This window comes from Ovis aries, chromosome 3 (genome assembly GCF_016772045.2).
Source record: "Ovis aries strain OAR_USU_Benz2616 breed Rambouillet chromosome 3, ARS-UI_Ramb_v3.0, whole genome shotgun sequence".
NCBI classification, from domain to species: Eukaryota; Metazoa; Chordata; class Mammalia; order Artiodactyla; family Bovidae; genus Ovis; species Ovis aries.
The window spans coordinates 93501915-93523949 of NC_056056.1; the positions used below are offsets into that span (position 1 = coordinate 93501915).

The 22035-nt window shown below is 45.6% G+C and overlaps 1 protein-coding gene across 22 annotated transcripts in view; it reads left to right on the top strand.

Annotated features, from left to right (window-relative positions):
- DYSF (dysferlin) overlaps nt 1-22035 on the top strand; it is a 225552-nt gene that overhangs the window by 157627 nt on the left and 45890 nt on the right. For 13 of the 22 annotated variants that reach the window (XM_042246330.1, XM_060412345.1, XM_004006060.5 and 10 more), the window contains 2 exons: nt 126-202; nt 6576-6638. In XM_042246330.1, coding sequence (XP_042102264.1) covers nt 126-202; nt 6576-6638 — 140 coding nt within the window. The remainder of the gene's footprint in view (nt 1-125; nt 203-6575; nt 6639-22035) is intronic. The other 9 variants (XM_004006065.5, XM_004006059.5, XM_004006058.5 and 6 more) reach the window with 1 other exon arrangement.

Here is a 22035-nt window from a genome sequence, read left to right on the forward strand (position 1 = left end):
CTCGGGGGTGGGAGAGGAAGACACGAGTGAGAAGTGTGGCGAGACCCAAGGCTGAGTCTCATGGCTCGGGAGGGGTGAGTCCGCAGGGGAGCCCCTCTCAGGCCTGGACACTGCTGTCCCTCCAGATGACGTGAGCTTACTCAGTCCTGGGGAAGATGTGCTGATCGACATCGATGACAAGGAGCCCCTCATCCCCACCCAGGTAGGAAGGGTCCCTGGGCACAGACACTGGTTTACCCTCTCCCCCCGCCTTGCTCCCCTTCCTCATCACGAAGCCTCCATAAGACACTCCCCCGTAGCCTGGTGGCTGACACCTGACAGGTGGAGGGACCCAGTTAGGAGCTTTCAGCCTGGAGGGAGCGGGGCGGGGGCTTGCGGGAAACCATGTGGGTCTCCTGGGCAAGACCCAAAGCATCTGAGAAAAACAGCCCTGCACCTTGGAGGCCACGTGGAGGGCTTGCCCCTGGGGATCAGCAGGAAATCAGGATGGGGGGGGGCAAGAAAGAGGGGAGCAGGACAGGGTGAGGAGCGACTGACAGTCTCCGGGGTGCCCAGCCCCGTTGCTAGGACCTTCCTTGGGGGGAGATTCACCTTTGGGCTTGTGCTTGGTGGCACCCTGAAAGCAGCTTGAAGGAGGGGTCTGTGTTCAAGCCAGTAGTCCCTCGCGCCCCATCCCCTCCACCTGCGGGAGGGAGTAGGGGCAGGAGGAGGGCCTTGCTGCCAGAGTGTCCAAGAGGCAGCCCTTTGCTCTCTGCTCCGCCTGGTGAAGTGAAACTCGCTCTTTGCGACTCTTTCCGACTCTTTGTGACCCCATGGACTATACAGTCCATGGAATTCTCCAGGCCAGAATACTGGGGTGGGTAGCCTTTGCCTTCTCCAGGGGATCTTCCCAACCCAGGGATCGAACCCAGGTCTGCCACATTGTAGGTAGATTCTTTACCAGCTGAGCCACAAGGGAAGCCCCTTCTACCTGGTGACCCAGGCACCAATGCCAAACAGCATGGCAGGCGGCCTGTGGCATCTCTTACTAAGGGGGGATCACTCTTCCCACCTTGGACTCTGGGGGGCTGTGGGTCTTGTATGGCTGGGACCACCCAGCCTTATCACAGTTGAGATGGACACAGACCTCACTGTGAGCACCAGCCTTGAACAGTTCTGTTCCATCTGCTCCAGGTTGTTACCCTCTTGGCTTTGCTTGACCCTGGCTGCCCCATGGCACCTGGGGCTTCCAGAGCTTCTGGGCTGCCCAGAGCAGAGCCTTCCAGCCTACATAGACAGCGCATGTGTCCTCAGGCCCAGAGCCTATTTATTCAGGGGTGGCATTTTGGAAGGGTTCAAATTTTTTAAACAATCAGTCAAATATTAGCCTTGAGAACAAGAAGACAACCTTGGGTGCTGGGTCAGTCTTGGGGTCCTGAAAGGTGTCCCTGAGATGTGCTTCCAGGGGCTTCTGTCTGACATTTAGGGTGAATTTCTGCTTCTTTCCATGCACTCATCTCTTTCATCGTTTTGCTACTTCCAAGGGGACATTGCTGGTGTTCCGTCCTGGGGCCACACAAGAGCTTTATAGTTGCTCTCAAGTGTCACTTGGGAGACCCAGGTTCGATCCCTGGGTCAGGAAGACCCCCTGGAGAAGGAAATGGCAATCCACTCCAGTACTATTGCCTGGAAAATCCCATGGACAGAGGAGCCTGGTGGGCTGCAGTCCATGGGGTCGCAAAGAGTCGGACAGGACTGAGTGACTTCACTTTCGCTTTCAAGTGTCACTGGAGCTAAGCATCCTCACAAGGTCCCAGCTGCCCACTTTCTCCCACCTCTCTGGCTCTCCAGGGCCCCACCCCACCACCCTTTCTGCTGGGGACACTTCTGGCCAGCACCGGTCACTCAAGACTCAGCCTAGGTGAGGTCAGCTCCTTCTAGGATTCTGCCCTGGCCTCTCCACTTCTGCAAGTCCTGTCTCTTATCTGGGTCACTGCACTTGCTTAAGTCATGCTGCCGCTGTAAACATTAGCTTGTTTCCTAGACTAGGCTCAGGGCAGTGAGTGGGGCCCATTCCTTTCTGTGTCCTCAATGCCAGCACAGGGCCTGGCTTAGAGGACGCATTCGAAGAAAGTCCGCCTGCCCAGATGGACAGATGGATGAGTGGATGGATGCCTGAGTAGATGGGTGGGTGGGTGGATAAATGGGTGGGTGGATCCTGCCTACTCTCCGTAGGAGCTTAGGAGGACCTTCTCTTGCCTGAGGACACCAAATGGAAATTGCAAATACACAGAATTCGGCTGCACTCAAGGCTAGGGTGGGTATTTGTAGCTGAATGAGGCAGATAATTAGCCCCAAGCTTGGTGCCCAGCGCCGGCTCCCACCCTTCAGCGGGCTGTCTGGGTCTGTGTGGGGTAGCACAGGGCTGGCCCAGTAGGATTTCCGTTCTGTGCGTGCCGCCCTCAGAATGTCCACAGACTCAGATGGGGAGGCGCTGTGTCGGGGCCTGCTGGCTACAAGCACAGCCAGAGGCAGACAGTGAGTAGGCCCAGGCTGGATGTCCTCCCGGTGTTGACATGAGTGAACGGGGGCCGGGGTAGGAGCCAGAGCAGGGTCGGCAGTCTTTGTGGGAGGACATGGCTCTTGTTGCTGGCCAGGCAGAGGGTGGGGCTGGCTCACAGGGCCCCAGGGGTCCACAGGGAGAGGCGGCAGTGAGCTCCGCCTCCGCTGGTGGAGGAGGTTTGGATCCTGCCCTCATCCAGCTCTCTGTCCGATGGTGGAGGAGACACAACCTTATTGTCACGGAGCCCCAGGCCGGCAGGGAGACCTGTCCCAGTCTCTAGGGAGCCCTCTCTTGATGGGGTCTGATGGCAGCTTCAGGAAAAAGCAATTCTGTGTTGTGCTTTTCTCTGAGATCACTGTTCTGATTCGGCTGGTCCAGGAAATCTTTCACTGACTCTGTCTTGCAAATCCCTGGTGTAGGACTTGGGAGGACCGGGGCTGACTCAGGAGACTGTGGGTTCCAGACCCAGTGGTTCACCAGCTAGTTCTGGCTGGGCACTTGTCCCCTGTCCCCTTCCCCAGTGCAGGTAGGATGGAGGGCCCTGGTCTCTGGGGACTGGAGGAGCAAGAAGTCTAGCAGAATTTGGGACTTTTCTGGCTCCTGTTTGTCTAACCTGTGTCTCCAGGCCACCTTACCATTCCCACTGTGACGCCGCCTCTCCGCTGCGCTCACCAGCTGGGGCCGTGAATCCAGCAGAAGGCTCCTCCCCAGCTCCAAACGCTCTCTTCCCACATCTGGCTTCTGTCCTGGTCCCTCCTGTCTCCTAGCTCTGTCACCCCTTCTTGGCCAAAGAACCTTCTCCCCATCATCGCCCAGTTCCTGGGATGAGCTGCACATGCTGGAAAAAGTCACCAATGGCCTGATGCTCAGGTCACTGGGTTAACCACCACAGCTGAGCATTTCTCACGTTTCTAGAAATCTTTTGGTCCGTCAAGAGTGGCCAATTCTAGAGATGATCTGAAATGGATGTATGAGACAGAACTGTCCGCTTGGCCTTCCAGGGTTTGAAAGTGGGCACCCATCTCTGGGGGTGAGGAGGGTTGTGGCCTCCTGGACTCTTCTCTGTAGGGGACTGGGATAGGATAAACTCTCACATAGCAACCCCACAGTGTATTCTTGGTCTGTGTGGCTGTCCTTTGTGTAGATTTCAGAACCATAGCCTGGGGATAGGGGTGGTATGAGTGTGTGTGCGTGGGTAAGTGTGCATGAGGGGTGGGGGGCTGGGAGCAGATGTGTGTGCAGGCTCAGTGCTGCTGCTGTAAGCATCGTGGCCTTGATGCCTAACTTTCTGAGGGCAGGCCAGCGGTGTCCTCAGAGAGGGGCTCAGAGGTGTTTCAATCTGTCTAGAGCTCTCCTCGAAATAAAGGCTATATTCATTTTTTTCTGATTATAAATATATGTCTATTATCTACAGTTGATAAAATGTAGAAAAATAGTGAACAGACAGACAATGGCTCCAACCAGGAAGACAATGTGAATGAGCTGCTCCCAGCATTTCCTTTGTCCTGTCCTCCCCCCGCCGCCTCCCCGACTCCAGGCTGCTCTCCCTGTCCCACTCTGCCTCTGAGTCTGAATCAGGCTCTACTTTTACTTCCAAACAAACCTGGGGTCCTCGCCTCCTCGTCTGCTGGTTCTTGTGTTCTGATGAGGACGGGGGGAGAGTGGCGGTGCGGGAAGACACCTGGAGCTGGCTCCCCGCCATTCCCTAGAGGGTCTTGAGGCCACGTGTGGGTGACACCCCTTGCCTATCCCACACATCACCCACCTCCAGGCATGAAGGTGACCCTTTCCTGTTGCTCTGAGAGACCACCATGGGTAGGAGTATCCTCTTGAAGTCTCCAGGGACTGGGGTGGGGGGATGTGTGTGGGCTGAGGAGGGCTAAAGAGGAAGAGAGAGCTCTTGGGAAGTCTCCCTTCCGGTGGGCAGAGACAGGAGGTCTGTGTGGTGGATCCTTATGAGATGGTGAGAGTGATGGCAAAGCCATGAATGCTTGCTTAGTAGGGACACCAAGATCTGGGACTCTGAGCCTGCAGGGTCAGCATGGACAAAGTCATCAGGGAGCTTCTCTGAGGGGGCTGGTGAGAGGGGTTAGAACAGCAGTGGGGAGAGGAGGCCTTTCCTGGTGGGCAGAGGAGTAGGGCAAAGGCGTGGTGGTGGGCGGTGTGTGTCTGTTTGTGTGTGTGTGGATTGCGTGTGTGTGATGGTGTACTGAGTGTGTGTGTGTGTGTGTACGCACACACGTGTGTGGTGGGCCTGGGAGGCTCTGGGGGAAATGCAGGCTAGTGTGCAGGAGGAGTCAGGAGGCTTGCTCTCCACGGGCATAGGGTGGGGTGCTGGAGCTGGCTGCTCCCTGGCTCCCGGCTCGGGCTAATTTTGAGCCGCCTGCTCCGGTTTTAGTCTCTGGGACGCCGTGAAGGTGGGAACGTGCTCCCAGAACCGGAGCAGCAAATTATGCCCGGATCCCAAAGGGGAACGTGTAATTTCGGAAGCTGGCCCAGACCTTTGGAGCACTATGTTTAGCTTTATTTTTTCTCCCTCTCGCACTGGTGAACTGCCGGTTTCCCTCTCACCTTTCCAAAAACGATCTGTATTAAAAATAACAATAAGGCTTCTGTGAGGTTCAGGATGAGAACCAGAGGGGCAGAGCTGCTGCCTGGCTGGGCCGGTCTCTGGGCCGCTGAGGGTTTTACGTGGAGTTCATCTGGTCGATTCAAGGGTCACGCCACCCGCACCCCCCCTCCCCCCCACGACATGTAGCCAGCCCCCTGGAATCCTCCAGCGGCGTGGCTGCGTGCCCGGCCGTTCTGCCCTCCTGCCTGTGCTGCTGGGCCTGAACAGCCGAGGGCTGGTTTAGGGGAGGCCAGGGTCCCCCTCAGTGAGGCTCCCTTCCCAGATCAGGGAGGGGACTGTGAGTTCCCAGACTACCTCTTCTGCGTTTCCCTGACCCCAGGCGAATGGGTCTGCCTGCACCTTCCTGCTAAGGAAGGAAGGACACTGGGGCTTGGCCTCTTGTGGAGACTCCGAGAGCCCCCTGACCCAGGCTGAAAGGACAGAGGGTCTCCCTCCTGGCAGCTCTGGGTCCCCGCTCCAGTTACACCCCCTTCCCCTGCCTCCCTGGACTGTTTGCCCTGGCAGCGCTGCTTTATTCACACCTCTGCCCTTCACAACTCCTGTCTCCTCTGCCCACAAGGCATCTCCTGGCCACCTCCACCTAGACTGGAATGTGTCCCCCCAGGACCCCATCACCTCCTCCAGGACTATTTTAGTGGTGCCCCAAAATGTCACCCTGCCTGTAGCCCTGACCCCCACCAAGGCTCTCCTGGACCCTGCAGCCCAAGGATTCATCCTATAAAGTATGGATTCACCATACCGCGAGATTGCAGGCAAGGATCTGATGCCAAAGGAGAAGGCAGCAGGTTTTCTGTATTAAGAGGTGGCGTACCTATGAGACTGGTTTGGGGCAAAGTCGTATGATGCCCTGATGTCTGTCCTTGAGAACAGAAGACTCAGAAATGTGCACTGGCTTAGGAATGGTGCCCAAGCAGGGGTTGGTATGGCTCAGCTGTTAGGAGAAACCACCAGCAGTGATGCAGAGCTTGGTGGATGTCTGAGGTCAGGATGATTGAAAGGCTGGGAGGGCAAGTGAGAGTGGAGTCAGCGGTGCCCAGGGCTCTAAGAAAGCAGGCAGGAGACAGGCATGGGCTGAGCCCTTGCACGTGCCTCACCTTGTCCTCGGCGTGCACAGCCTTCATCTCATCCACACTCGCTGCTGCTCTGACAGTTCAAGGCTTGTGCCCGTTCTCCAGATGGGGATGCTGACTCAGAGGTCAGGGTCACGTAGAGCACCGGGGCCAGGATTTGGAGCCACACTTGTCCAACTGCAAAGCACACGTTCCTCCCACAGCTTTTGTAGCCTCCCTGGAGAGAGAGCAGAGGGTGCCCACTTGGAGAGTTCTGCTCCCTTGGGACCGTCCAGTCTTCCCCGACGTGGCTTTTCGAATCCTGTTGCTAACCAGCGTGTTTAATTTGTAGTTTGCAGATGGTCTGTCGGGCTTGGCCCCCACTAACATGGCATCTTCTCCATCCAGTCTTCATGTATGTATTGTTTACCTATTTGGGGGCACCCTGATTTCCCCGGGGGGACTGGGTGGGGTTAGGGAGTTAGGAAGGAGCAGAGGAGGTGCTGGTGGGAGGGGAAGAGAGGAGTTAGAGGAGTTTTCTGAGCCCTGGCAGAAAACAGTTAACCTGCCCTGTGTGGTAATGGAGGGGTGGGGAGAAAGCTAAGCGAAGATTCTCAGAAACAGATGAGTCTTGGTGCATCCTGGGATTTACCTTAATCCTGCTTCCCTGCGTGAGGGCTGAGGTCTTGGTTGGGATTGCATGGGCCAGGGGAAATGGGGAAGTCTCTGGACCCTGACTGCTGGGAGGCGGGACATGAGAGGCCTCTGTGGGCAAGAGGCCTGTGGTACTGCAGAGCCCTGGCTGTCCCCAGCAGGTGCTGAGTGCTCTGCTGGGGCCCACAGTTCACACCTACAGTTCCTGTTAGTGCTGCGTCTGTCCTCCTGGGCTGATTTCCTAGGTGTTATCTTCAAGGATCATGGGTCCTTCCAGGAAGATGGCTGTTGTGTCTAGCTTTCAATACACTCCCGAAGTCTCATGCTGAGGGCCAAGGGGAGCCCCAGGCCTGCAGGGGGAACCTAAGATATAGGAGCTCCTGAAAGTAAAATTTCATTCATGGTGTCAAGAGGAGGCATTGCTGTATTGGGTGCTTTATGGCTTCTAGGAGGAGGCAATCTATATTTTAAGTGTTTTCTGATTTATCTGTTGTAGAAAATGCAGAAAACATGATAAAGTATAAGGCAGGAAAGTTAAGACCACCTGTATTCCTACCAGTTGGAGATGAACACTTAAAATTTTGATGTGCCTATATTTATAGATATCTCTTCCACACATTAATACTTAAAAAATAAAATCTGAATCTTATCATGCTTTAAAAACCTGAATTTTCTTTTACTTAAGAGTATATTGTAGATGTTTTTCCATATCTTTATATTCTTTACAAAATGCTTGCATGTCATTCCATTGTATGGATTTCCATGAAGTTTTAATTCTCCCATCACTGGACATTGAATTTCTTTTTAAAAAAAAAGACTAAAAAAGTATATATCTATTTTTGACTGCATTTGGGTCTTTGTTGCTGTGTGTGGGTTTTCTCTAGTTGCAGTGAGTGGGGGCTACTCTTTGTCGCGGTGCCTGGGCTTCTCACTGCAGTGGCCACAGGCTGCAGAGGCTGTGGGTTTCAGTGGTGGTACCTGGGCTTAGTTGCTTCGCAGCATGTGGGATCTTCCTGGACCGGGATTGAGCCCGTGTCCCCTGCATTGGCTGGAGAAGGCGATGGCACCCCACTCCAGTACTCTTGCCTGGAAAATCCCATGGACGGAGGAGCCTGGTGGGCTGCAGTCCATGGGGTCGCTAAGAGTCGGACACGACTGGGCGACTTCCCTTTGACTTTTCACTTTCATGCATTGGAGAAGGAAATGGCAACCCACTCCAGTATTCTTGCCTAGAGAATCCCAGGGACGGGGGAGCCTGGTGGGCTGCCGTCTATGGGGTCACACAGAGTCAGACACGACAGAAGCGACTTAGCAGCAGCAGCAGCAGCCCCTGCATTTACAGGTGGGTTCTTAACCACTGGACCACCAGGAAAGTCCTAATTTCTTAATTTTTATAATTGTCATATTTTATGTTCCTCAGAAGAGTTATTTTTAGTTTACTTTAAATAGATCTAGTGCATTTCTTGTTAAGTTTATTCCTAGGCATTTTATAGCCTATTTTGCTACCCAAATGGAATATCTTTGTTTTCTTAATATTTTTTCTAGCTGGTTATTGCTAGAATATGGAAAACAACATTTTTTTTGGTATATTTACTTTGAAACAGACTCTTTATTAAGTGCCTTTGTTACTTCTGATAGTGGTTAATTGATTCAGTTGAATTCTTCAAGCAGCTAAGATTGTTTTCTTCAAACAATAATAAATATGTCATTTTCTTTGTAATAGTTTTACCTTATTTCTTTTTTCAGGATAATATTTGGTAATTGAGATGCTAGTGAGCAAACTTATTTAGCTACTGATTCTAATGAGAAATTCTCTGTCATTTTTCCATTAATTAATTATGATAATGATTGGTAGTTTCAGGTAGATATTTTTGATTTTGTAAAGTGAAAGTTGCTTAGTTGTGTCTGACTCTTTGCGACCCCATGGGCTATACAGTCCATGGAATTCTCCAGGCCAGAATACTGGAGTGAGTAGCCTTCCCTTCTCCAGGGGATCTTCCCAACCCAGGGATTGAACCCAGGTCTTCCACATTGCAGGTGGATTCTTTATCAGCTGAGCCACAAGATTAATAACTTAAAAATTAGATATGGGAGTTTAATATTATCCAGTGCCATTTATCAAGATGATCATTTTGTTTTCCATTGTTCTGTTCATACATATATATATTGATACATATAATTGTCCTGCATTCCTGAGGTAAACCCAAATCAGGCAAATGGTCATGGTATTATAGCTGACTACAAATGAAGTTTTCTTATGCAGTCAATCAGGATAGGTAGTTGGTTGGCTAACTGAAAAAGTCAGTTTAATAGGAACTCATTAAAAGTCAAATATAAGTACCATAAACACTTTCTTTTTAATCATATCCATGTATCTTCATTTGGCAATCATTTGATATATGCCAAGGCCTCTTTAAATTTGAATCTGCTATTTGAGTGTTATGTTGTCCTTCTGGTATAAAACACATCTAAAAGGCATTACTTATTATTTTTCCTTTATTAAAGGTTTTGAGATCTTAATGGTAGGTGCAAAAAACCTGAATGTGGAGTTCTTTTAATGTTTAAGATCCCTTCACACCTTTTTTTTTTTTTTTTGGTCTCTTCACTCATACTTAATTTTCACCATTAAAAAACATCAGTAGCACTAAATTAATTTTCATAGATAAAATGCCCTTTTCTTTGAAAATTCAAATTATATGTATTTATAATGCTTACTGACCCAATTATGACATTAATACAACTGGCATAAGCAGATTTGGGAACAGACAATTCTTGGTGAACATTCGGCTCATCTCTGGGAGCTGCAGTGGATAAATGAGATTAGCTGCAGGCTTTCATCTGCTCTGGACCTTCACTTGTTAGCAGAGAGAATGGTTAGTTTTTGTTAATCCTGGTTAAGGGGAAGTCTGTAAGGAGAAGTGTTGGTGTGTGTTAGTTATTGAGTTAGATTTGTTATTATTTATGTAGGACTTTTGCATATTTGTTCATCTGTATTACTTCTAGGTTGTCTTTGTTAGGTTTTGGTATCAGGGTTTTGAATGAGTTTCATAAAATATTTTCTGAGGTGCACTCTCATTTCGTGTGCTCTTGAACAGTCTCTGAGAGATGAGAATGATTGTTTAAAGGTTTGAAAATACATGAGAGCGATTCTTTATGAATCTGAATCATGCGAGTTGGAAATTACATGGTATTTTAATAGCCTTGTTTTGTGTATAAAACGTGTAATAATGTGAATCAATCTAAATTTAAAAAATGATAAACAGTCATGTAATTTAAAAGGTGGTGGCCAAATGAATTGTGTTTATGGTTTAGCTGGTAAACAGGATACCTATCATCTTTCCTTGCAAATGGTGGTTATATGATGTGAGTTTTGAATTATAGAAGATCTTCAGGAATACATGTTTTATACAATTGGATAAGATGTGTCTGCTCTGTACTCATTTTATAAGACTGGGCCCAGCATCTATTTTGGGGAGGAGATTCTTTGATCACTTTCTACGTCTTCAGTCAATTTGGTGCCTTAGATGTCATCAGATATTGTTTATTACATTGGTATGGATTTACACGTATTACTATAATAAAAGAAAATGCTTCTGTATCTGTTCCATTTTTTTATCTGTTCATTCCTGATTTTTAAAATTTATGCTATTTTATTTTATTTTTTGCTTCGTTAGGCTTAATAGCATTTCCCCTATTTTATGGTTATTTTTCATCCAAAGAACTGGCTCTTTAAAATTTTTGATTCTTCTGTGTACTTTTAATTTCTTTTTCTTTTTAACTATTTGCTTTTCTTATCTGACTGTACTGACTAGGACCATAAGTCTAATACTTTGTATAACTGATAATAGAGAGTATTCTTATCTGATCTAATTTAAAATGGAATATTTATGTTTCACCACTGACTATGAAATTTATAAGCTGAGTGATTATTAGCAAGCTAGGAGTTTTTATCATGAATGATGTTACATTTTATTGGATGTTCCTTATGGATCTGTTGAGTGATCATATGTTTTTTTCTCTTTTAATCTATTAATGTGGTGAATTACATTAATAGTTTATTATTTTTTTTAATGCTAAAACAACTTTGCAGTTCTGAAACTATCTATCCTGGTCATGTTACATTATCTTTTTTCTGCATTGCGGGGTTCAGTTTGCAAATATTTAGCTTAGGAATTTTTTTGCATCAATTTTTAATAAATGATAATGTCTTGGGACTTTTTTTTTCTGATACTGTTTTTTTCAGGTTTTGGTGTCTAGATAATTCTAATCTTATAAAACGACTTGAGGCGTATTTGCTCTTTTTCTAGTCTCTGAATAAATGACAAAAGCCTGACATTATCTGTTGTGTGAAGGTTTTGGTAGATTCATTTGTAAAACTGTCTAGACTTAGTGTTCTTCTTGGGGATATTTTAAACTGCTGATACAATTTATAAAAATGTTTATAGGACCTTTGAGATTTTCTGTTTCTGTGTGAGTCACTTTCGGTGATTTATATTTTATAGGAATTTATCCGTTTCTTCCTAAAATTATTGACATAGGATTTTTCATAACAACCTCTTACTTAAAAAAAATTTTCTTCACCTTCTATTTATGTTCCTTTTCATTCCTAAGGTTATATTTTATTATTCTTGCCAGAATTTGTCAGATTTTTAAAAATCCTTTCAAAGAACCAGTTTTTAGCTTGCTAACTTAGCTCTATGGTTTCCTAGTTTTCTAGCTTCTAGTTGTGTCCTTTACTATTTTCTTTGCTTCCTTGGTGGCTCAGATGGTAAAGAATCCACCTGCGATGCAGGAGACCTGAGTTTGATCCCTGGGTTGGGAAGATCCCCTGGAGAAAGGGAGGGCAACCTACTCCAGTTTTCTTGCCTGGAGAATTCCATGGACAGAGGAGCCTCGTGGGCTACAGTCCATGGGGTCGCAAGAGATGGATACGACTGAGTGACTAACACTTTCCTTTGATTTTTAGAGGGCTTGTTATATTTTTAACCTCTGAAGTGTGATGTCTAGTTCATCAGTTTTCAAACTTTCCTCTTTTCTAATGTAAGCATTTAAGGCTATAAAGTTTCCTCTAAGTACTGCTTTATGCATCCCACAAGTTTTGATATGTGATATTTTTGTTGTTTTCTAGTTCTGAGTACTTTCTTATTACTGTCATATTTCTTTTTGACACTTGAATTGTTTAAAAGTGTGTTTTAGAAATTCCTAACTTATGTTTGTTCTTCTTTGTGATCTCTGTCTACTTTTTCTTTATATATTTGATGCTGTGTTATTCTTTATGTATTTGATGCTACAGACAATTGTAGCATTCTTATATCTTTCTAGAGAATTCAATCTTTTAATGATACGTAGCAAACCACCACTCCTTGCTTTTTAAAATCTCAACTAATGAGTTTTGCCTTAAACGCTGCTTTGTCTCATGTTAATACAACTAAACCATGTTCTCTTGGTTAGTATTTTCCTAATATATCTTTTCTGTCTTTTTACTTTCAGTTTTTCTGTGACTTTATGTTTAGGTATCTCTCTGATGAACAGCAAATAGATGGATTCTGTTTTTGTGCCTCCTGACATAAACTCTTAGAGAGTTAGACAGTCTAATATATTGTGTTTTACTGATATATTTGGATTTATTTCTGCCATCTTGTTCTGTGTCTCTATTAGTCCTACTCTTTTCTTTTTTTCTCATTTTTTCTATTGAAAAATCCCCCCATCTTTTCATTCCTTCTTCCCTTTTCAGTTTCAAAGCTATACATTGTTTTTATTCCTTTAGTGATTAGTATAGAAACTTTAACATGTATCATCAACTTAGCAAAATCTAAATTTAACTGGTATTTATAGCTATTTCCAAAATATTACAGGGAACTTAGGATGCTTTAATTCTAGTCACTTACCAATCACGAACTTTTGTTCAATATTTTAGTTCTACCACTATAAATGACATTTTTAAAAGCAGTGTTTTTTTTTAAATTAATCTTTTTTTTTTCTTTTAGCTAGACCCACATTGACTGTTTTGTTTGGTAGACCAGTCTTCCTCATCCTGGGATCGTCTTTCTTCCTGAAGAAGAGCCTACAGAAATTCCTATAATTAGGATCAATTCATTATAAACATTCTCACTTCTAAATTATTTCTTGGAAGTATTTTTGTTTCACTGTTAGTTTGGAACTACTAGTCTCACTGACACTTACATCCTGTCATCACTTTGAAGATCCTGCCTCACTATCTTCTGGCTTCCTTCGCTGTTGTTGTCTTCCTAAATCTGAGGACTGTCATTTTGCTTTTAATTAGTTCTGGATAGTTATCTCTTCAAATACTGCGTGTTTGTCATTCTCTCATTTCCTTCTGGAACTGATTAGATCTATGATGGACCTGCTCTGTTCTCCATGGCAGTTCAGCTTTATTTCATATTTCTTTGTGTTGCACTCTGGCTAATTTCTGAAGATATGTCTTCTAGTTCACTAACTGTTAAAAAACTTAATCAGAATATAGCTGATTAACAATGCTGTGACAGTTTCAGGTGAATAGTGAAGGCACTCAGCCGCGCATGTGTCCATTCTCCCCCAAACTCCCCTCCCATCCAGGCTGCCACATAGCATTGAGCAGAGTTCCACGTGTTATACAGTAGGTCCTTGTTCACTAAGTCTTAAGTTGCTTCTAAAGGCTAACCCCATCTATTGAGTTTCTAGTCCCACTATTAATATTTTTATTCTGAAAGTTCTCTTTTTTGCCCCAAATCTGCTTGTTGATTTTTGAAAGTCTCTTATTCCCTTGCCATATTTTTAATGCCTTTTAGTTTTTAAACAGTTTTTTTCCTTAAAATTCTATTTCTGATAATTCTGCTTTCTATTGTCACAACAGGTCTGTCTGCAGTTGTTTCTAACTGACTTTCACTCATGGTGCCTTGTTCATTGTGCGTTTCGCTGTTTCTGATTGTGAACTCACGTTCCTTGGAACTTTATCTGAGAGTTCTTTGAGGCCTGGATGAAAGTCACATGCTTTCAGACAGTACATGTGTTACTTTTACCAAATGCCTGGAAATACTACAAATCCAGATTCACTTAAAACTAAATGTTTGGCTTGGGCTTTTTGGACCCCACCGTCAATTTGCATTTTGGCTCCTTATTTCTTTGGCTTTTTGCTTTTTCATTTGCACCCAAGTATCTTCTTTATATTCCCATCAGCTCAGCCATTTAAAAAGGATTTTAAACATATATTATTGGTTAATTTAGGTGTTCCCACTTGGAGAGTTTCTCTGGTCCTCCAGTTTGCCATTTTGCTAGGTCTCTGTTAGAGTTTTCCATTGGACAGTCATGATGTCTTCATGCATGTTCTCTTTCCTTCAGGACCAGTACTCTAACTTCCTGTTTGTGAGACCCTCTGGAGACTTCCTGAGACCATAAATTGATCATTTGTTTTCTCCCATTTTTACTCAACTCTGTAACACTTGCCTTTGTCCTCATATTATCCCCCTTATTTTGAACCTTCATCTTTTCTTCCTATGGTTACACAGGCAAGTCCTTGCTTGTCAAATATCAGGAGCTCAGATGGCACTTCCATTACTGCAGAGCCCTTTTCTAATCTCAAACTCAGACGAAAGGAAGAGAGAAACAGTCTAAAGTTGCTGTAATTTTACTTTGTCAGCTAGGAATCCAGCAAGGTGGGAGAGGTAAGAGGGAGAATGGGATCAGAGGCTTTTCTCCTGGGCTGAAGAGTTTGTCTTCTGGGGTGGTTGTGGCAGTCAGATGCTGGCTGGCTAGGTCAGAGCCACAGTTCTTGTGCATGGACTCCGATATAAGAGTTTGTTAAATAAAGGAGAGCTGATTCTTTCCCAGAAGGGAAAGACCAGGCAGGTGTGCTGCTTTAGGGACGTTTCTATAGTCTTGGCTGTGCGGACCCTTGACGCTGCGAGTTTAGACACTTGATGGGTTAATTTTCTTGGTGTTAGATGCATATTACTCAAGTTTCTAAACCAAGGTTGCCAGTTTATGATTTGACAGTGAAAAATACTTCTGTTTGGAGGATGTGACCTTGGGATCTGGCCTGTGGTCTCTCTAAAGGCTCAGCAACTGGGAAGTCAAATTGTGAATGGAGATGAGTAAAGAATCAGAATGAGGAGAGAGAATTCTGGGATCTGAAGTTGAGTGGGCAGCGGTCCAAAGTGGATTGCCACACCCATCTCCAGTGGTAGGGACAGCTTTCGTCCCTAAGCTGGGGACCGTCCCCCTGGTGATGGTGTAAACAGCTGGGAACAGTCAACTCTTACTCCTCTTCTCTTCCATTTCCAGGACTGATCAGTTTGTTTTTTCCCTGACATAGTCCTTCCCTAGATGTATTAGTACAGTCTACCCACTATGGTTCAGGCTCAGTGTAGAAGCCTCTCCTTGCTCTGAACCACCTCCCCCCTACCTCCCCCCCCCCCCACATTGATTTCATGGTCTGATTCTCTGAGGGCAGCCCTATTTCCCTTAATTCCAAGGTTTGGGGGAATGCTTCATTGCAGCTCATGGATACTGACAAGAATTTATCCAAAGACTTTGAAGCAAAGGTTTTCTGAGCAAAGGAATCAATTACAGGGTGTGGCTCCCAAGTGAGGAAGCATTTCCAGAAGGCAGCCAAGACAGTTTGTCTCAGTGCAACGTGCTTGCATCTCTGACCTTGAGAGTTTCAGGGGGAGTACTTTACCTTTAATAACATGAAGTCTTTTTACCTGTCCTTTTGTATATATCAGATGTGCTAATTAGGAACGTACTTATCTTCTCCTTAAAGGAGGTTTCTTAAGGACATGTATTTGGCACTACTGGTTCAGCAAGGGTTATTGTATGTACTTGAAAGTAACGCAACTGTACTTCTTTAAAAATATCTCTGGTTTAGATGTGTTGCCAGTGCAGCCCGGCCTCCCCCCACTCCCATTAGTTCTGATTAGGGAGGTTTGATGCCTGTCACTGTGTGTAATCTGGACCTTCCTTTGTGAGTCATTCCTTCTCTCATTTTCTCAGAGCAAATACAAATCGCCCATCAAATGACAAGTGAAGGCACAGGGGAGGCAAGGGGAGGGAAATCAGAGCCGAAATCTGTTAGCTATTTGGAGTAATTGGTTATTTGCTGTGTTTGCTGGTTGGGAAGCAGAGCACATACTTTACGGTCTCTCCTGTTACGGGGGCTGGAGTCACCCGCCGATATTGGATCCTCGTTGCCGGAGCCCTTGGCTCCGGGCGCCTTTCCCCTGCTTGGCATTCCTGTGGTCTCCTCGGGGGTGCACCCCTCCTCCCTCGATGCGCACTGCAGGGGGGACAGCCCAGGGTGAGACTTGTCTGGCGAGCTCCAGGGCCTCATCAGGGAGGAAGAGACCCTAGCCCCCTCCCAGAAGCCCTCCCTGCCTCCTCCCCCTACTTCCTTCTTCCCAAGAGGTCTTTTTCCTGGTCCACAAGGGACCTGTTTTCCTATCCAAAGGAAAAAGATTCATCTCTTCCCAGAGGGAAATTCTTGGCTTTCCTTGAAATCTACAGGACAGGAAGTTCTCTCTGAGGTCTAATTTAATGCCTTCCTACCCTTGATGGTCCTGTCATCATCCCTACCCCCTCCTACTCCCCAGCCTGAGTTCAAACAGTGCTTGGAAGATGGTTCAGTGCTCACTGCTGAGTACAAGTGCCCCAAAGGAGCTTATCAACCTGCCCAGTGACGTGAGCACCTCTCTTACATTCACTGAGGCATGAGAAACCAGCTTGAATTAGCAGCAAGTTCAAAATATAGAATATTTGGAAAGTAATATGACTTTGTGTATGAAAACTCACACAGTAACTAGAAAGCAGGTTGACTTTGGCACATAGTAGGCTCCCCCAAAATACTTTTAAAATTGAATTTAAGATAGCTAAGATTAGTGTCTGTAGTTTGATGAATGCTTCTGCAGCCCTGGGAAGGCCTTCAAAAATAGTTTTTCTCTTAAGTAGATGGTTGGAACTTTTGTTAAGCAAAACTGTCTACATAGGCAGAATGAAGGTAAGGCAAGCTTTTGCCCAGGCCTCGTTGGAATCATCACAGATTCTGAGTTAGCCATGTCTCATTGTTTTCTTCACAGGTTTGAAGACTCCGATTGTCTTTCATTCACCCTACTGTATAGATTCCATTTGTTTGGGCTTTCTACATGGGTTATGGGGTGATACTGTCCTTGGAGGACTAAGTCATGGGCCCACATACAAACCTTAGGCTTCTGAATTTGGAAAGACATTTCCCACAAGTCTTCCACCTCACTTGGGCCCTCCATCTGGAACAGGCCAATAGTCAAATTGTCAGGTCCTGACCCTTCTCTGTTTACCATCTGCTTGACTGCCAGATTGCAGGCACACTTATTCACTGGGCCTTTTGGAAGCAATTCAGCATTTTGGTTAAAGGTCTTCCTTTCCCTCCTGCTTCTGCTGGTCCAGCTTGAAGTCAGAGGAAGCAGAGTACTGATCCCTCGACAAACATGGAGGCAGAACTGCAGGGAGTGTCAACAAGAGGCTGAAGGCCCGGTGCTCCACTCGTGGAAATAATTAAGGGCTTCTTTTTGTCATGAGAGTGTAGAGTTAGGCGGAATCAGCATGGTGGCTGGCTGTGGGTGTATGTCTGTGTGGTTTTGAGGGGCATGAAAAGCTTAGTGTGCATGGGGTAGGGTAGGTTCTGAGTTGGGTGTTGCACGTCTAGGGGTTTGTCTGGTTTACGTGTAGGTGTAAGCACTTGTCTGTTACATCTGTGCTTGTATTAATGTATGTGAGCAGATGGACTCAGTTTAGTTTTTAAATCTTAGGACATTAATTAAAGAGCTAGACAGTCATCATATCATCATTCCAGTTCTGCAGATGTTGAGCTATGGGGAAACAGCACTGGGGGTCAAACTGGTGATGTTGACAGTATCAACAAGAGCATTTATCATGGTCAACTTTATAGGTCACAAAATATCTTCGCAGACATCATCTCGAAGCCTACACTAATCCCAGTGTTGGGTTCTTACATTACAATCTTGATGATAATGATTTGTGCTAATGCAGAAATTTTTTTCAGCACCATCTAGGATGGCTACCTTCTGGTTGACATAGGCAATGAAGGCCTGTTTTCAAAAATGGACTTCTTTTTTAGAGGTGGGTGTATAGTTCCCTATAGTGACCCCAAGGTTTGACATTGTAACCTGGGTGATAAAGGAATTTGACCACAGGCTCTTGTATTTGATTTAACTGGTCATCCTGGGGAGAGAACACAAGTGATGTCCTTTTTCCTCCCCAACTCTCCTAACATCACAGGGAGTCAGACTTAGAATGATTGTTGTCAACTTTGCCATCCGCATTCATGAAATGCATTAGGCTTATTGAATGAAAATGGGAGATTAAATGTTCTGACTGTGCTGTGCTGATTTGGGTCTTCAGAGGGATTAGGGTGCCCATTAGACTGGATCAAGCTTGGAGAAGCAAGCCTTTGTTACATGGCTCTGGTTGCTCAGAAACTGAATGTTGGCTATTAGCTGAAATTGGAGAGGCAGCCAGTCTGTGCCTTGATCAGACTTACTTGTTCAGCTGGCTGAAGGGTGAAGGACTCTGAACCTTGGGCACAGGGAAATAAAGCTCTGATGGCCAGACTTCTTGATGAATCCTGAGGTGACACTTTAACAATCAAGCCTTTTGCATTTGTTTCTCCTCCTTTCCATGTTCTAAGACTAGATGCTTAGCTCTTGCAAAATGAGGTCAAGAGCACACTTGGAACTAGAAAACGTGTGACCATTTCCCATTTGGAGCTTTGAATTATGGAGCTTTCCACAGAGGGTTGCTTGGCTTTGGTGCATCTGGGATAATAAAACATGGGAGGACTCTCCTGTTTCTGTGGGGCTCATTCTTATGCGGGGGCTAACTTCTTCTTGGGCTTCTTGAGGAAGGGAAAGAAGACATGGTCATGAAGTAACTCCATCAGAAGCCAGGTTAGTGAAATAACAGGGATGATATTTTCAAGTCAGATCTGTGAGAGTGTTGAAAATATGACTATTTTTCTGCAATTCAACTTAATCTGTCTTTTGAGCTCACATTTTTTCCTGGCAGAAAAGTCATAGTAATTCTTCAACCATTTAGGTTTAAGCTTTAGTTAGTTTTGGATTTTTCTCCCTTGTCCTTACCCCTGGGAGACAGCTAAATTCTGGGTTGGGCTTCCGTAATGTCATGACCTCCATACGAAGGAGCCACTGGTCACTAGTGTGTGTGTGCCCCCTGGATCTACTGGGCACACAGACCGTATAGACACTGTCTCATTATCTCGACCAGAAGACCCTTTCAGGTATCCTGGCTTCCTCTCTTCGCTGCCTTTCAAGCCTTTCTGGGGAGCATGGTATCATGTGACAGCTTCTTTGTGACTCTGGGGTCTGCAGGATGTGATGAGGACTCCTGCAGGCTCTCTCTCCCATGACACCAATGCAGCCATCTGTCCAATGCCACAAGCCCCAGTTTCTCTGGCAATTTGTGAATGGTTGCTACTTATCAGATCCCCAAGGTTTAGGAGAGGTCTCTCCCATGTATACTTGGAGCTAACCTATGGGGGAAGGTGTGGGTATGCCTTATCAGAAGGTACTACAAATCTGAAAGAAAATGTGGTACACATATACAATGGAACATTATTCAGCCACTAAAAAGAATGAAATAATACCGTTTGTAGCAAGGTGGATGGACCTAGACAGTGTCATGCTGAGTGAAATAAGTCAGACAGAGAAGCAGAAATATCATATGACATCCCTTACATATGGAATCTAAAGCTGCCAGAACTTACACAGGACTGGGAAACAGACTTGGAGGGCATAGACAGAAACTTGTGCGCCAGGACCCAGGAGAAAGGAGCAGTGACCCCACAGGAGACTGACCCAGACTTGCCTGTGAGTGTGCAGGAGTCTCTGGCAGAGGTGTGGGTCAGTGGTGGCCTGCTGCAGGGTTGGGGGCACTGAGTATAGCAGTGCATGCATGGGATCTTTTGAAGGAGGTCGCCATTATCTTCATTACCTCCGCCATAGTTTGGCCCCAGCTAAATAGCAGGGAGGAAACACAGATCCACCCATCAACAGAAAATTGGATTAAAAATTTAGTGAACATGGCCCTGCCCTTCAGAACAAGACCCAGTTTCCCCCTCAGTCAGTCTCTCCCATCAGAAAGCTTCCATAACCCTCTTATCCTTCTCCATCAGAGGGCAGACAGACTGAAAACCACAATCACAGAAAACCAACCGACAGAAAACCAACCAATCTAATCACATGGACCACAGCCTTGTCTAACTCAATGAAACTATGAGCCATGCCGTGTAAGGCCACCCAAGATGGATGGGTCATAGTGGAGAGTTCTGACAAAATGTGGTCCAGTAGAGAAGGGAATGGAAAATCACTTCGGTATTCTTGCCTTGAGAACCCCATGAACAGTATGAAAAGGCAAAAAGACAGGACACTGAAAGATGAACTCCCCAGGTTGGTAGGTGCCCAGTATGCTACTGGAGATCAGTGGAGAAATAACTCCAGAAAGAATGAAGAGACAAAGCCAAAGCAAAAACAACACCTAGATGTGGATGAGACTGGTGATAGAAGCAAGGTCTGATGCCGTATAGAGCAATATTGCATAGGAGCCTGGAATGTTAGGTCCATGAGTCAAGGTAAATTGGAAGTGGTCAAACAGGAGATGGCAAGAGTGAATGTCGACATTTTAGGAATCAGTGAACTAAAATGGACTGGAATGGGTGAATTTAACTCAGATGGCCATTGTATTTACCTCTGTGGGCAAGAATCCCTTAGAAGAAATGGAGTAGCCATCACGGTCAATAAAAGAGACCGAAATGCAGTACATGGATGCAGTCTCAAAAACAACAGAATGATCTCTGTTTGTTTCCAAGGCAAACCATTCAACATAATGGTAATCCAAGTCTATGCCCTGACCAGTAATGCTGAAGAAGCTGAAGTTGAATGGTTCTATGAAGACCTACAAGGCCTTCTAAATATCCAAAAAAGATGTCCTTCTCATTATAGGGGACTGGAATGCAAAAGTAGGAATGTACTTGGAGTAACAGGCATATTTGGCCTTGGAGTACAGAATGAAGCAGGGCAAAAGCTAATAGAGTTTTGCCAAGAGAACACACTGGTCATAGCAAATACCCTCTTCCAACAACACAAGAGAAGACTCTACACATGGACATCACCAGATGGTCAACACCAAAATCAGACTGATTATATTCTATGCAGCCAAAGATGGAGAAGCTCTATACAGTCAGCAAAAACAAGACCAGGAGCTGACTGTGGCTTAGATCATGAACTCCTTATTGCCAAATTCAGACTTAAATTGAAGAAAGTAGGGAAAACCACTAGACCATTCAGGTATGACTGAAATCAAATCCCTTATGATTATACAGTAGAAGTGAGAAATAGATTTAAGGGACTAGATGTGATAGAGTGCCTGATGAACTATGGATGGAGGTTCATGACATTGTACAGGAGACAGGGATCAAGACCATCCCCAAGAAAAAGAAATGCAAAAAGGCAAAATGGCTGTCTGAGGAGGCCTTTACAAATAGCTGTGAAAAGAAGAGAAGCAAAAAACAAAGGAGAAAAAGAAAGATATACCCATTTGAATGCAGAGTTCCAAAGAATAGCAAGGAGAGATAAGAAAGCCTTCCTCAGTGATCAGTGCAAAGAAATAGAGGAAAAGAACAGAATGGGAAAGACTAGAGACCTCTTCAAGAAAATTAGAGATACCAAGGGAACATTTCATGCAAAGATGGGCTCGATAAAGGACAGAAATGGTCTGGATCTAACAGAAGCAGAAGATATTAAGAAGAGGTGGCAGGAATACACAGAAGAACTGTACAAAAAAGATCTCCACAACTCAGATAATCACGAGGGTGTGATCACTCACCTAGAGCCAGACATCCTGGAATGCAAAGTCAAGTGGGCCTCAGGAAGCATCACTAGAAACAAAGCTAGTGGAGGTGATAGAATTCCAGTTGAGCTATTTCAAATCCTAAAAGATGATGCTGTGAAAGTGCTGCACTCAATATGCCAGCAAATTTGGAAAACCCAGCACTGGCTGGACTGGAAAAGGTCAGTTTTCATTCCAATTCCAATGAAAGGCAATGCCAAAGAATGCTCAAACTACCGCACAATTGCACTCATCTCATACGCTAG